At 41.5% G+C, this 15,663-nt stretch overlaps 1 protein-coding gene across 2 annotated transcripts in view; it reads left to right on the top strand.

Annotated features, from left to right (window-relative positions):
• Positions 1 to 15,663, top strand: part of WDR27 (WD repeat domain 27) — a 286,735-nt gene that overhangs the window by 39,137 nt on the left and 231,935 nt on the right. For both annotated transcript variants that reach the window (XR_005661263.1, XM_029048637.2), the window contains exons 8-12: positions 201 to 321; positions 5,448 to 5,565; positions 11,901 to 12,004; positions 12,867 to 12,934; positions 14,957 to 15,078. Coding sequence is in view for 1 of the 2 variants with exons in the window: in XM_029048637.2 (XP_028904470.1) it covers positions 201 to 321; positions 5,448 to 5,565; positions 11,901 to 12,004; positions 12,867 to 12,934; positions 14,957 to 15,078 (533 nt within the window). In the remaining variant the exon portion in view is untranslated. The remainder of the gene's footprint in view (positions 1 to 200; positions 322 to 5,447; positions 5,566 to 11,900; positions 12,005 to 12,866; positions 12,935 to 14,956; positions 15,079 to 15,663) is intronic.

The raw sequence follows: 15,663 nt of genomic DNA, 5'->3' as shown, positions 1-15,663 counted from the left end.
TCTAGAACACATTTTTAATGTAAAATGTAAAAATGGATAGCTAAGAATTCAGCCCCTTTTCCAAGATTATGAAGTGGCAACGATAATGATGAGACCCTTAAAAGAGAAAAGGAATGTTATGTTTAGTTAAATTCTTGTAATTTTTTTTAAACCACACCCCATAGCAACCTATTTGTAATGCACTATGTTTTTCTTTTCAGCTTTGGATTTTCAGTTTGATTAATGAGCATCAGTATCGTTGTGTGGTAAACATTGACCTAAAGAAGAAACACAGGAATTTCCTCACTAACAGGATCAAATCAGGACAGCACGGTCTATTTGGTAACGTGTCCAAGACCCCTCCCACAACACATCTTCATACTTCAGTGACACCTTGACCATCTTTACCTTGCGAAACTTGATGATGTCTATACAGGATTCTTTCTTTTCAGCGACTTTTTCTTTCCCAAGCACTTAATGCCACACTCTGCATATAATAAATGCTCCATAAATACCATTAATTGGACAATCAGATATAAAATCACCAGGGCATTGTTAGGCAAAGTTGGAATGAGTTCCGAGCAAGGTACCTTTTCCACCTCCAGATTAACTACCATTTTGTGTATACGGATGTGTTGTTGGGTATTGTTGGGTGACCTACCTTGACCCTCCTCAACAACAGGTTCTGTTTGGGCAGGTTATATTCATTTTCAGAGCCAATCTTACTTTGTAGTCTCTTTTATTGAACACTTGACTACTGTATTTGCCTCCTTGCTGACCTCCCCACTCTAGTTCAAACTTCCTTCTGCTTCCCCGATCATTTTTCTACAAAAACGTTAAGTTCAATGTCTCCCCACTCCTCAAGAACCTCCAGTGGTTGTCCATCCAACTCCACATCCAATAGAAACTCCTCACTGTGACTTTACGGTGCTCAGTCAGCCTCCTACCTTACTTTACTGATCTCCTACTACATCCCAGCTGGCACAATTTACTCCTCTAGCACCAACTTGCTCACTGTGCTTCCATCTCCTCTATCAGTCAGTCAATCAAAACTATTTATTGAGCGCATACTACATGCAGAGCACTATAGTAAGTGCTTGGGAGAGTACAGTTCAACAGGATTTAGCAAACATATTCCTGCCCATAATGAGCTTACAGTCTAGAGGACTTGCTATGTGGTGCTTTTATTGTAAAGTCATCTGACATTAGTTATTTTTATTTACTTCCAACAACACCCCTGCAAGGTAAGGTTTAGGTATTATTATCCCCATTTTACAGCTGGGAAAACTTAGTCAAAGGGCAGTTAAGTTGCGGTTGAGAGTCCACATGGCATAATGGATAGAGCACAGGCCTGGAAGGCAGTAGGTCAAGGGCTCTAATCCCAGCTCCTTCACTTGTCTGCTGTGTGACCTTGGGCAAATCACTTTATTTCTCTGTGCCTCAGGTCCCTCATCTGTAAAATGGGGATTGAGACTGTGAGCCCCACGTGGGGCAGGGACTGTGTCCAGCCCAATCTGCTTGTACCCACCCCAGTGCTTAGTACGGTACCTGAAACATAGTTAGGCACTTAACAAATACCATTATTATTATTATTAAGTGGCTTGCCCAAGGCCACAGAGTTGACAGGTGGCAGAACCAGGATTAGAACCCAGGTCTTCTGAATTCCCATGTCCGCAGCTCCCTCGCTACAAAAGCTCCCTTACTACACCACACTACCACCTCCCTTCTATCTCACCGCCAACCCATTTCCCGCATCCTCCCTCTGTCCTGGAGCTTCCCCTCCCTCCATATTCACGACACCACACCACCACTCTCCTCACCTTCCAAGTCTTATTAAGGTCACAGCTCTTCCAAGCAGCCTTCCCCAGTTAAGTCCTCTTAACCCCAACTCCCTCTCCCTTCTGCATTGCTTATGTACTTGGATAACTTTGAGCGCTTGATAACACTTATGCACTTATGTAATTTATTTTTTATAACATCTCTCTTCCCCTTTAGAATGTAATCTCTCAGGGAACATGTCTAACAGCTCTGGAGTATTGTATTCTCCCAAGTGCTTAGTTCAGTGCTCTGCACAGAGTAGACACTCAATCAATACCATTGACTGATTGATTGATTGACAGCTCCATTCTAAGTGTTGGGCAGAATCAAGTTAATCAGGTTGGACACAATCCCTTTCCCAACGTGGCTTAGTGGCAAGAACATGGACTTGGGAGTCAGAGGTTGTGGGTTCTAATCCCTGTTCCACCACTTGTCAGCTGTGTGACTTTGGGCAAGTCACTTAACCTCCCTGGGCCTCAGTTCCCTCATCTGTAAAATAGGGATTAAAGCTGTGAGCCCCACGTGGGACAGCCTGATTACCTTGTATCTACCTCAGTGCTTAGAACAGTGCTTGGCACAAAGTAAGCGCTTAACAAATACGATTATTATGATTATTTTTATTATTATTATTTCCCACATGGGGGTCACAGTCTGGGAGAGAACAGGTATTTTAATCCTCACTTCACTGATGAGGAAACTGAGGCACAGAAGTTGAGTTGACTTTCCCAAGGTCAGAAGGCAAGTGGTGGAATCAGAATTAGAACCCAGATCCTTTGATTTATTGGTCTTACTCTATTGAGAAAATTGAAATCATCAGGCCTGATCTCCCTAAAATCTCCCCTGCTCCTCTTCAGTCCTTCCATCCTCCTGCCTCTTTTTTTGTCTCTCCCAACTTTCCTAGCAACATCTCAGGATGAGATATCCCATCTCCTCTCAAAATCCACCCCCTCCAGTATGCCTCCGACCCCATCCCTTCGCACCTTATCGAAACACTCACCTTCTTCCTCCCTCCCTGACCATCATCTTCAACTGTTCAATCCATCAACCAATCAGATGTATTTTTTGAGTACTTACTGAGTTGCAGAGTACTGTATTAGGCGCTTGGGAGAGTACAGTACTGCAGAATTGGCAGACACGTTTTCAGCCGACTGAGCCTTCTCTCCATCTTCAAAGCCTTATTGAAGGCACATCTTCAAGAGGCCTTTCCCGACTAAGCCCTCATTTCCTCTTCTCCCGCTTCCTTCTGCATCACTCTTGTGATTTGACTTGCCCCTTTATTCACTCCACCCTCATCCCTTCAGCACTTATGTACAGATATATAATTCATTTATTTATATTAATGTTTGCTTCCCCATCTAGCCTGTAAAAAGAGAAGCAGCATGGCTCAGTGGAAAGAGCACGCAATTGGGAGACAGAGATCATGGGTTCTAATCCCAGCTCCATCACTTGTAGTTCTGTGACTTTGGGCAGGTCACTTAACCTCTCTGTGCCTCAGTTTCCTCATCTGTAAAATGGGGATTAAGACTGTGAGCCTCACGTGGGACAAGCTGATTACCTTGTATCGCCCCCAGCACTTATAACAGTGCTTGGCATATAGTAAGTGCTTAACGAATGCAATCATCATCATCATCATTAAACTCCCTTTTTATGGTATTTGAGCTTACTTTATTGCAAACAGTGTAGTAAGTGCTGGAGGAGATACAACATAATCAGGTTAGACATAGTCCCTGCCCAACATGGGCCTCACAGTTTAGTCTCCATTTTACAAATGAGATAACTGAGGCCCAGAGAAGTTAAATGCCTTGTCCAAGGTCACACAGCAGACAGTGGCAAAGCCATTGAACCTCAGTCCTTTTCATTCATTCATTCAATAGTATTTATTGAGCGTTTACTATGTGCAGAGCACTGTACTAAGCGCTTGGGATGAACAAGTCGGCAACAGATAGAGACAGTCCCTGCCGTTTGACGGGCTTACAGTCTAATCGGGGGAGACGGACAGACGAGAACAATGGCAATAAACAGCGTCAAGGGGTAGAACATCTCGTAAAAACAATGGCAACTAAATAGAATCAAGGCGATGTACAATTCATTAACAAAATAAATAGGGTAACGAAAATATATACAGTTGAGCGGACGAGTACAGTGCTGTGGGGATGGGAAGGGAGAGGTGGAGGAGCAGAGGGAAAAGGGGAAAATGAGGCTTTAGCTGCGGAGAGGTAAAGGGGGGATGGCAGAGGGAGTAGAGGGGGAAGAGGAGCTCAGTCTGGGAACGCCTCTTGGAGGAGGTGATTTTTAAGTAGGGTTTTGAAGAGGGAAAGAGAATCGGTTTGGCGGAGGTGAGGAGGGAGGGCGTTCCAGGACCGCGGGAGGACGTGACCCAGGGGTCGACGGCGGGATAGGCGAGACCGAGGGACGGTGAGGAGGTGGGCGGCGGAGGAGCGGAGCGTGCGGGGTGGGCGGTAGAAAGAGAGAAGGGAGGAGAGGTAGGAAGGGGCAAGGTGATTTTGAGCCTTGAAGCCTAGAGTGAGGAGTTTTTGTTTGGAGCGGAGGTCGATAGGCAACCACTGGCGTTGTTTAAGAAGGGGAGTGACATGCCCAGATCGTTTCTGCGGGAAGATGAGCCGGGCAGCGGAGTGAAGAATAGACTGGAGCGGGGCGAGAGAGGAGGAAGGGAGGTCAGAGGGAAGGCTGACACAGTAGCCGGGATATAACGAGAGCCCGTAATAGTAAGGTAGCCGTTTGGGTGGAGAGGAAAGGGTGTATCTTGGCGATATTGTAGAGGTGAAACCGGCAGGTCTTGGTAACGGATAGGATGTGTGGGGTGAACGAGTCAGTCCTTCTGACTCCCAGGTTCATGCTCTGTCCACTAGTATATGCTGCTTCTCTTTGTGGGCAGGGAATGAGTCTGCTGACTCCATTATATTGTATTCTCCCAAGTGCTTAGTATGACTCTCTGCACACAGAAAACACTTGGGAAATACAATTGATCAGTTGATTTCCATTAGACCACTCGACTTGACTGTTGGTAATGATAGATTATTCAGACTCACCAGGCATCCTGCTACTTATCCTCCATATTTTTTCACAATTCTGGGGCGTGTGCTTTCTGGTTTTGGTAATGGTTAACATCTAATTGATTAATTTGGTTTCAGACGTCCTGTGTGAGTATCACAGCATCATCCAATCAGTCGATCAATCAGTCCTTTTTATTGAGCATTTACAGTGTGCAGAGCATTGTACTTAGAGAATACAGTATAACAGAGTTAGTAGTCATTTTCCCTGCCCACAGTGAACTTACAGTCTAGAGGACTGTCATCCTATCCCATGTCATCCCATCAGCAACTCACACATCTATTTATTCATTTATTTATTTGACTGTGTCCAACCTTATTACCTTGTACCTACCCAAGCACTTTACTACATATTAAGTAAGAATGACACGTTATTGATAGTTATTTTTGTTTCCATTATTTCCGTCTGTTCTCTTTTTCTTGGAACCTGTTGTAGGAGTGAAATTTTTATCTGCCTGGCTGCTACATTTTGATTGTGTTTATTATACAGGCAGTTCTCTGGTTTATGACAGCATTGTTTTTGGAAACTGCTTCCTAAATCCACAGGTTGTAGTAAGTATTAATGACTGTGTTCTGTAGGTGAGAGCCAGTTTTCCTTCCAGAGGGTTCAAGAAGAAGAAAGGGTGGAAGCCACGTTGCCTGTACTTAGGATGGAACTCTGTGATCAGTCATTTAATTTCAATGCAGAATATGATTTGTAAGTATGTAATTTAGCTAAAAATTCACATAAAGGGAATCACTAAAATTCTTTACTCTGAATGATGTTGAAAATACAAACCAGTTAGCATCGTGAGTAGCTTACTACTTGAGAGGAGGGAACATGTCTCCTTGTATTTTGTATTTCTCAACTGCTAGTACAATGCTCTGCACCCAGGAGCATTAATGGTTCCCCTGCCTTCAGTCTCTCTCTTCTCCAGTTCACACTTTACTTAGTTATCTGGATCATCTTTGTAAAACAGCATTCTGTTTATGTCTCTCCTCTCCTCAAAAACTTTGAATGCTTGCCTCTGTTCGTCTTCACATCAAGCAGAAACTCCTCACCGTTGACTTTAAGACACCTCATCAGCTTTTTCTCTGTTAGGTATCCCCCTCCTGACTGGAATTATTTAAGAAGGGTGCCAAAATAAAGTGGGTTGACTTTATTCTTGCTTATCAAGAGCAGGTCATATTTTTTATTTTAGAAGTCCAAATACAACTTTGGATGTTCACTTCCAAAGCATATCATATTTAAAAAAAATTAACATTTATAATTTGAGGATTCAACATAACCTTTATAGTTAGGGTTATAAAGTTGAAATGAAATGTTGAAATCAATCATTTTTTGTTCTTTTATAGTTCCATAAGTCACATTTTGGTCTTGTTTCTCCAAAGATTGGGATATTGATGAGGTTTTACATAATGTATCCGTGTTTCTATCATGTACAACCCAAAGTTATCAGAGATTACATTTGCATAAGGATCAATCTTACACATATCATTTTCTCATAAGACCAGAACATAACATAAAGCATTAATTTTTTTGGGTGAAAGTGTTCAGATTCAAAATAACTGCATTTACTATCTCCTTTATTCAATTCATTTTTATTATAAATTTATAAAGACAATTAATGCAATCAAAATGCTCAAACAATAAAGATATTCAATGTAATGAGTTCTTCCCATGAAAATCACTTTGGGCCTTTCATTTAACAAATTTTCACTAAAAGATGCTTCATTTCCATGTTAGTAATGTGGTTTCACGAATGATTAATTTGGGTCTCTTATTAAGGAGATTTAGTATGTGTAAATATCCTGTTAAATTGCCCAGACTTCAGATACTTTTGCTAGATAAGCTATGGGTCCATCTACTGGTTGCAAGTTTTAGAGCGTAGGAGTGCACAATACTGAAGGAAATGGACAAATCACTGTATGTAAATCCCTCTGATAATAATAATAATAAAATAATAATAATTGTGGTATTTGTACTAAGCGCTGGGGTGGACCCAAACAAATTGGGTTGAACACAGTCCCTGTCCCATGTGGGGCCCACAGTCTCAATTCCCATTTTCCAGATGAGGTAACTGAGGCCCAGAGAAGTGAAGTGACTTGTCCAAGGCCACAGCAGACAAGTGGTGCAGCTGGGATTAGAACCCATGACCTTCTGACTCCCAGGTCCAGGCTCTCGTCACTAGGCCATGCAGCACCCAAGATAATGCATGGGAAGGATTGTGACTCAAACATGTCTGTGTACTTTTAAAAGCTCTGCAAATTCATAGCACATTATCAGGCGTACTAAAAATCATACTGCTCATTGAAGCAGCGTGACATAGGGTATAGAGCACAGGCCTGGAAATCAGAAGGTCATGGGTTCTAATCCTAGATCTGCCACTTGTCCGCTGTGTGGCCTTGACAAGTTACTTCACTTTTCTGTGCCTCAGTTACCTAATCTATAAAATGGAGAATGAGCCTGTGAGCCCCATGTGGGACAGGGACTGTGTCCAACTCGATTTGCTTGAATCCAACCCAGTGCTTAATACAGTGCCTGCCACATAGTAAGCACTTAACAAATGTCACAATTATTATTATTATAAAGGCACATTGAGTCCCTGTCCCATACGGGACTCAGAATCTAAGAGGAAGGGGGAACAGTTATTGAATTCCCATTTTACAGGTGAGGAAAATGTGAAGTGACCCGGCAGACAGATGGCAGAGCTAAGAGTAGAATTCAGGTCCCCTGACTCCAGGCCCATTTTTTTTTTTAATGTTATCTGTTAAATGCTTACTCTGTGCCAGGCACTGTTCTAAGCGCTGGGGTAGACACAAGTTAATCAAGTCGGACACATTCCCTATCCCACATGGGAATCCCGGTCATAATCCCCATTTTACAGATGAAGTAACTGAGGCACAGAGAAGTTAAATGATTTGCCCATGTTCACACAACAGACAAGTGGCAGAGTCAGAATTAGAACCCAGATCCTTCTGACTTCCAGGCCCCTTCTCTACCCACTAAGCCATGTTACTTCTCTATCTCTATTAGCTGTGGTACTGTTTGCATTTATATCATTTTTGATATGTATCTCTTTGTATGAATATTAGTCTTCAGTTAACTAACCAATCAATCTGGGCTATTTATTGACTGCATATTTTGTGTAAGGCAACATAATCAGTAGTTGGGACTCTTTGCCCTAAATAAAGCAACCATTCTCTTTCTTCATTAGCTGACTATCTAATAGGGGGTGACAGATGGATATTAACTCTTTACATATAGAGGGAGTTGAAGGAAGACCATGGTTATAATGTCATTCAGTTGTAATTACCGAGTACCTACTGTATTTCTGTGAGGAGCACATAATAAGTGCTCGTGAGAGCACAACAGAATTAGTGATTGTGATTCCTGTCCTCAAGAAGTTTACAATCTAGTCAGATAAGCAAACACACTAATGTAAAATTACAGATAGGAAGGAGTGAAGGAGTATATAAGCTATGTACAAAACTGCTAGGGGAGTGTTTGTAGATGGTATAAAGTACTGCCATGAGAGTTGGGAGATAGAAAGTAGTTAGATTAGAAATGAATTTAGGAACGGTTATAGGAGGAGATGTGATTCCAGGAGGGTTAGGACGATGGGGAAAGCTGTTGTCTATTGGTCTGACTAGGCCTGTGGTAGTGGGTGAACCAGAGGTTGGTGGTGGGAGAAATGAGAATGAGACATGTTGAAAACATTAGCTGGCCAGAATGAAGAGTGCAAGCTGAGCTGAAAGAAGAGTGTAGAGAAGTAAGAGGGAGAGAGTTGATTGACTCCCTTAAAATCATTTGTCAGGAGTTTCTGCTTGATGTGGAGATGATTGGCCATCCATTGGAGGTTTTCGATGAGCTATAGTTTCATGAATATATCAGGATTAAGAAGCTGAATAAATAGTTGATTATATATAACCATTCATATATATATATCAAATATATATGTAGATGTTTAAGTGCTGAGGATAGACATTAGTGCATGCTGTATTGGTATGACTTGAGGCTTGGGAATTGGTGGGTCTACTTGATAATTGGGGGTAAAAGATGCATTCAGGGATATAAAGGCTCAATTCATTCTTTAGATTATTGTTTAATGAAGAGATATCAGAGATTTCCACACCCCAATTAATTTTTTAAAGGAGGATGGTCTAGCAGAAAGGGCACGGGCCTGGAAGTTAGGGGACCTGGTTTCTAATCCACAATTTGCCTCTTGTAAGTCAAGCAGAGGCCTACCCATTCCTAGCTTGGTCAGTGGCTAGCAAGTGGCAGGCGATCTGCTACAAGTCAGAACTCACCTGTGCCGGGCAGCAGCAGCATGGAAGAGAGTTGAGGGAGGAGACTCGAGTTTACTGTGCGGAAGAAGGCAGTGGTAAACCATTTCCATATTTTTACCAAGGAAACTGTATGGATCCACTACCAGAAAGATTGCAGATGGAGGTGGGCATTCTGGGAGAGATGTGTCCATGGTGTCGCTCTGGGTCGGAAATGAATTGACGGGAAAGAGAAGAAAATGACTATGTCTCTGTTTCCTCATCTGTAAAATAGAGATTAAATACCAGTCAGTCAGTTGTATTTATTGAACACTTACTGTATGCAGAGCACTGTATTAAGCGCTTGGGAGAGTACAACATAATGATTATATTCATGACACACATTCTCTGCCCATAGTAAATTGAGCCCCATGTGGGACAGTGACTGATTATCTTGAATTTACCCTAGCACTCAGTACAGTGCTTGTCATATTGTAAGCACTTAACTAACACCACGATTATTATTATTTGAAACACACAGGTCAGACAGACTGTTTGAAATTGTAGTTTCCACACAGGAATTTTAGACGAGAAGCAACGTGGCCTAGTGGATAGAGCATGGGCCCAAGAGTCAGAAGGACCTGGGATTTAATCCCAGCTCCACCACTTGTTTGTTGAGTGACCTTCGACAAGTCACTTCCCTGTGCCTCAGTTATTTCATCTGTAAAATGGAGATTAAGTCCGTGAGCCCCATGTGGGACATGGACTCTGTCCAACCTGTTGAGCCTCTATCCATCTCCACACTTAGGATAGTGCCTGGCATATAGAAAGCATTTAATAGCTGCCATTAAAACAAATAAATAAACAAAAGGAATTAGTCTCCAGAGTCCAGGCAGACTAACAGCAGGGAGAGGGAGAAAATGGGGCAAGAAGAGGGTGACCAGCACCTGTAGACCTCAAAAATCTCCAGTGGTTGCCTATCAACCTTTGCTTGAAGTGAAAACTCCTCACTATTGGCTTCAAAGCTCTCCATCACCTTGCCCCCCCACCTCACCTCCCTTCTCTCCTACAGCCCACCCCTTACATGCTGCTCCTCTGCCGCTCACCTCCTCACGGTCCCTCTTTTGTGCCTGTCCCACCATCGACCCCTGGCCCACGTCCTACTGCTGACCTGGAATGTCCTCCCTCCTCACATCAGCCAAACTAACTCTCTTCCCCTTTTCAAAGCCCTACTGAGAGCTCACCTCCTCCAGGAGGCCTTCCCATACTGAGCCCTCCCTTTCCCTCTGCTCCTCCTCCCCTCCCCATTGCCCCTACTCCCTCCCTCTGCTCTACTCCCTTCCCCTCCCCACAGCACTTGTATATATTTGCACATATTTATTACTCTATTTTATTATTGATGTGCATTTATCTATGGTTCTTTTTCTTTTGATGGTAGTGATACCTGTCTACTTGTTTTACTTTGTTGTCTGCCTCCCCTTCTGAGCCCGTTGTTGGGTAGGGATTGTCTCTATCTGTTGCTGAGTTGTACTTTCCAAGTGCTTAGTACAGTGCTGTGTACACAGTAAGCACTCAATAAATACGATTGAATGAATGAGTGAATGAACAGACATGTTGGCATTGTTGTCAGTTGTGTGTTCTCCTGGGCTAGTCAACACACAACTCAACTGCTCAACTGCTGCCTTGCTTCACAGTCTCCTTTTAATGTTATAAAGGTATCTTGAGAGAAATGAATAATCCATTATGGTACTTACTAAGTGCCTACTATGTGCCAAGCACTGGCCTAACTGCTGGGGTAGCTACAAGTTAATCAGGTTGGACACAATCCCACTTGAGGCTCGCAGTCTTAATTCCCATTTTCAGATGAGGTAACTGAGGCCCAGAGAAGTTAAGGGACTTGCCCAAAGTCACACAGCAGAAGTATGGCAGACCAGGGATTAGAACCCAGCTCCTTCTCACTCCCAGGCTTGTGCTGTATCCACTAAATCATGATGGATTGAAAGAGGCTGGAAAGGCTATTGATGTGAAACAGTGGGGAACATCTGTTGAGATTCTTTTCTGATTAATTGGTTTGTAGTTCACCCAATATCGCAGTATCAGTGACCACTCCTAGTTTAGTAGATTACTTAGAGTCTACAATTCAAATTTACCTAGGTGGTTACAAAGGTACTAGATTTACACAGAATTTGGGCAAGATTAAGAAAGAAATTAAGCACTTTAAGAGTCCACAAAATAAGTAGTATTCTGATAAATATTTTACACCTCAAACTTCAGAACAAGAACTTTGTCTTTACTGGTGCTGGATATTCAAAGCTGGAAAACCTCAAAAAAAGATGTTTTTTTTTTTCTAAAGGAGACCCAGACATGAGCTTTGAGTGTAAAGTCTCTCTTAGAAAGAAAACACTTGCTCATTTTCTACAACCTGAACTAAACAGTTTGATAAGGCAGAAGATCAATTTCCTATAAGGAATGTTTCCACATTCAAAATAAGGAAGGTGCAAAAAAGTGCCAGAAGAGTAACATTAATAACAGGGGATTTGGGGATAATTTTATATTCTTCAGGAGCATGCTACCATCACCCCTAAAAATAAAATATATTTTCTTCTAAACTTTAGAAAATTGTAATTCAAAGAGTGATGGTAATGCTTCAAATATTAAAATAGTTGCCCGTCTGGGTGAAATGCCGAGGGATTTGTGATCCACTTTGTGAAACATAACAGTTTTTGTTCTCCTGAGTAATGGAAAACTCATAAGTTGTTTTTCCTTTTCTTTTCCTTTTAAAATTAGTTTTCCAGTTGTGAATGCCAGACGCTTGTGGATAGGAAGCTCAAATGGTTTATATGTAATTAACTTGGCAAACTTTGAAGTAGAAGCTGTTTTAAATTATAAAGGTAAGGATCAAACATGTTAAAATGACATACATTTTAAAAAATTCCTTTGTTTTTAAAACATAAAAAAATGTATTAATGTTGGTATTTGTTAAGCTCTTACTATTTGCAGAGCATTGTTCTAAGCGCTGGTGGGATACGGGGTAATCAGATTGTCCCATGTAAGGGTCACAGTCTTAATCCCCATTTTACAGATGACGTAACTGAGGCACAGAGAAGTTAAGTGACTTGCCTACAGTCACACAGCTGACAAGCGGTGGAGCCGGGATTCGAACCCATGACCTCTGACTCCCAAGCCCATGATCTTTCCACTGAGCCACACTGCTTCTCTTGATTCAGATACCAGGGACTGTGTCCAATCTGATTGTATTGTATCAGTTGCAGTGCTTGGCACATAGTAATCACTTAACAAATACAATTGTTAGATCTATGCTCCCACATAAGCCATTATTTGATCTTTAGACAGTAGCATCCGTGTCTTTCTTTTTCTTTCTCTGTCCTGATAATTTGATTTTCCTCCTTCTATCTTTCTCTCACTCAATTTTTTTCCGCCACCACTCTCTGTCTCTTTCCTAATGCACCTTCTTCTTTTCCTTTCCTGGCTATCTTCTTTTCACCATTCCCTTGTTCTCTGTTCTTTGTTTTTCCTGTCTTTTTGACCCTGCTCCACTGGATAACCAGTTTAAATATGTCACAAATAAGTATGTTTTATGTTACAGTTTATGTGGCAAAGCCAAGTCATTAATTAGTGGAATTTGAAATTACAGTTTATAATGTATTCAAGTTTTAGATATATATTTTTCCTTGATTTCCTTGATTTCTTGAAAATTATTTCAGAATTTGTAAATTTTATTTTTTAATTAAGATTTCAGTAAGCTGAGCATTAAAGTTGCTGGATCATGTGCAATAATGAACAATCCTGTAAATCATAAGGTGAGTTGTGGAAATGAATAACATTCAAATCCAAGTTTTTCATCATTTTAAGATGCTAAACTATAATTTGTTTTCACTGGATTTTAAAATTATTTGGTGTAACAGTTCCATTTGGCTGGCCCCTAATCTGTGAATTCCCTACAGTTCTCTATAAACTGTAAACTCTTTAAATTTTCAGTACTTGGAGTTCACAGACCTAATTTTCCCCAGAAATACTCCTCTGATGATTCTAACTGGTACTGTCAGATTTTCCGGTCTGTAAAGTCTGATTCAGGATTCCCTTGTGCCTGGGCCAGACCTGAGTTTTGGAGGACCTTCTTCGAAAACTTTTTAGGTAAATCATGGTCAATAACCTTTTGGTCAACTTTCTGGTGTTTTCTCTAGATAGAGAATTTTCCCCAACTAGTCTGATTTTACAAGTGTCACTCAATAACAACTAGTTTGCTGACACTATATAGTGATTTGAGCCTTAAAACAGTACAAGAATCACTCAACATTCGGTTTGTCTAGCCTAGTTCTTTTTAATGATCGAATTCCCCTCTTGGTCACATCTCAGCAAATGAGGTTGGACCCGATCCCCGTCTCACATGGGGTTCCCAGTCTTAATCCCCATTTTTATAGATGAGGTAAGTGAGGCACAGGGAAGTTAAGTGACTTGCCCAAGGTCACACAGCAGACAAGTGGTGGCACTGAGATTAGAACCCAGGTCCTTCTGACTCCTAAGGGCTTAATAACTTCCATGATAATCCTCCTGATAGTGAAATTCAGTACCTGGTATAATGTCCTGCACCTCTCAGGTAGTCAAGTACCTAGGTCCCTGTCTACCCTAGCAACTGCTATTGTTAAGGTTGCTGTAATGGGAACTCTCATGTAGACCTCTGTAGACCTCCCTGTCTAGGATAAAGAAAGAAACAAAAATAGGACAGGAGATCCAAGGGAGAAAAATAACAAAACTGAAGACCAGTCAGGGCAACAGGTTAGGAGGACACAAGGAAATGAGGCCAGTGCATAGAGAAGCAGCATGGCTTAGTGGAAAGAGCACAGGCTGGGGAGTCAGAGGATGTGGGTTCTAATCCCGTCTCCTCCACTTTTCTGCTGTGTGACCTTGGGCAAGCCACTTAACTTCTCTGTACCTCAATTGCCTCATCTGTAAAATAGGGATTAAGACTGTGAGTTCCACGTGGGACAAACTGATTACCTTGTATCTACCCCAGCGCTTAGAACAGGGCTTGGCACATAGTAAGTGCTTAACAAATACCATAACTCTATTACTATATAAGTGAAAAGGAATAAAGAGAAGTCAAGGAAACAAAACATGAGAAGAGGAGGTATCAGACGAAAATGCCATGAAGTAAGGACAGAAAAAATTGGAAAAATCAGTTGGGTAGGAGGTGGTAAATAGTTATATTCAGTTCTGTCATCTGGCTTGATTTCACAACACATTTTGGCTGGAGTATGTACAAGGAATTGGGGAATATTCTTCTGACAACATGAGCCTGTTTGGAGTTAGTGCTGGAAGAAATTATCTGTGTACATGTATGCAGATATGCATTAATGTGGGCCCAATCATGGTGACTACTCAAATGCAAGTTTTCTTTGGTCCAGGATTTTTCAAGAATGAACATATGTGTTGTAGGAAAACTGGGTCTACATAGGAGAAAGCGAGGAGAAGTGGGAATAAGTAAGGTTGCCTTTTCTGAGTTTTAAAAGTTTCCACTAATTCCTAATATATTTATATTCTGCTTTACTTTTATCCCTGTTTCAAAGTCCTGTCCCCTGGAGATCTTAGCTCTAGAAGTATCACCACATCACTGGACTTAGTGAGACTTTTTGAACTTTTACCCCGGGAAGAAAGCACTGTTTATAATGGCTTGGACAATCTGTCGGGTTCCTCGCTAATGATGGAATTATGTTGTGTCAACTTTGGTATTGTGGGATAATTATAATTTTGGTAGTGGTAGACATCTTTTGTACTTATAATGATATTAATAGATGTCTTCTTTCATGACTGCACCACTGTAGGTTTTCTGTTTGCTCACCTCGAAGTTGGGACATCAAATTTCTATCCTGGAGATTGATTTTCCTTCCTTCATGAAGTCACAGAAGTATTGCAGCACAAGAAAGACTATTTCAATTATTCCCAGGTACATATTAAGAGCATGAATGCATATGTGGAGAGAATGTATTTTATAAGGCGATGCTACTAATTAAGAGATAAGAGACCAATGCTTAATTCCAAATTAATTCAGAGATAGAGGTGGGGATAAAGGTGTTTCTTTGTTATGGTAATGCATTGGCTAGTTTTTAGTCCCCCACTTGTTGCCCACCATGCCTTTTCAATCTACAGCTGTTATCTCCTGACAGGGTGCTGTTATTCTGGTTACTGACACTGTCTTTAGCTTGTCTTATAACTGCCCACCTTTCTTGGCCTAGTGGATCTAGCTGAGCCCGGGAGTCAGAAGGACCTGGGCTCTAATCCCGGCTCTGCCAACAGCGTGACCTTGGGGCAAGTCACTTCACTTCTTTGGGCCTCAGTTACCTCATCTGTAAAATGGGAATTAAGATTGGGGCAGAGACTGTATTTAACCCAATTTGCTTGGATCCATCCCAGAACTTAGTACAATGACTGGCACTTAGCAAGTATTTAACAAACACTACAATTATTATAACTATTATTATTATTAGACAACTTGCTGTACAACTTGCTGAGTAACTTACTGTCATCCTTT

Source organism: Ornithorhynchus anatinus, chromosome 21 (genome assembly GCF_004115215.2).
Source record: "Ornithorhynchus anatinus isolate Pmale09 chromosome 21, mOrnAna1.pri.v4, whole genome shotgun sequence".
In the NCBI taxonomy this organism is placed as follows: domain Eukaryota; kingdom Metazoa; phylum Chordata; class Mammalia; order Monotremata; family Ornithorhynchidae; genus Ornithorhynchus; species Ornithorhynchus anatinus.
This window is presented reverse-complemented; position numbering and strand designations above follow the sequence as displayed.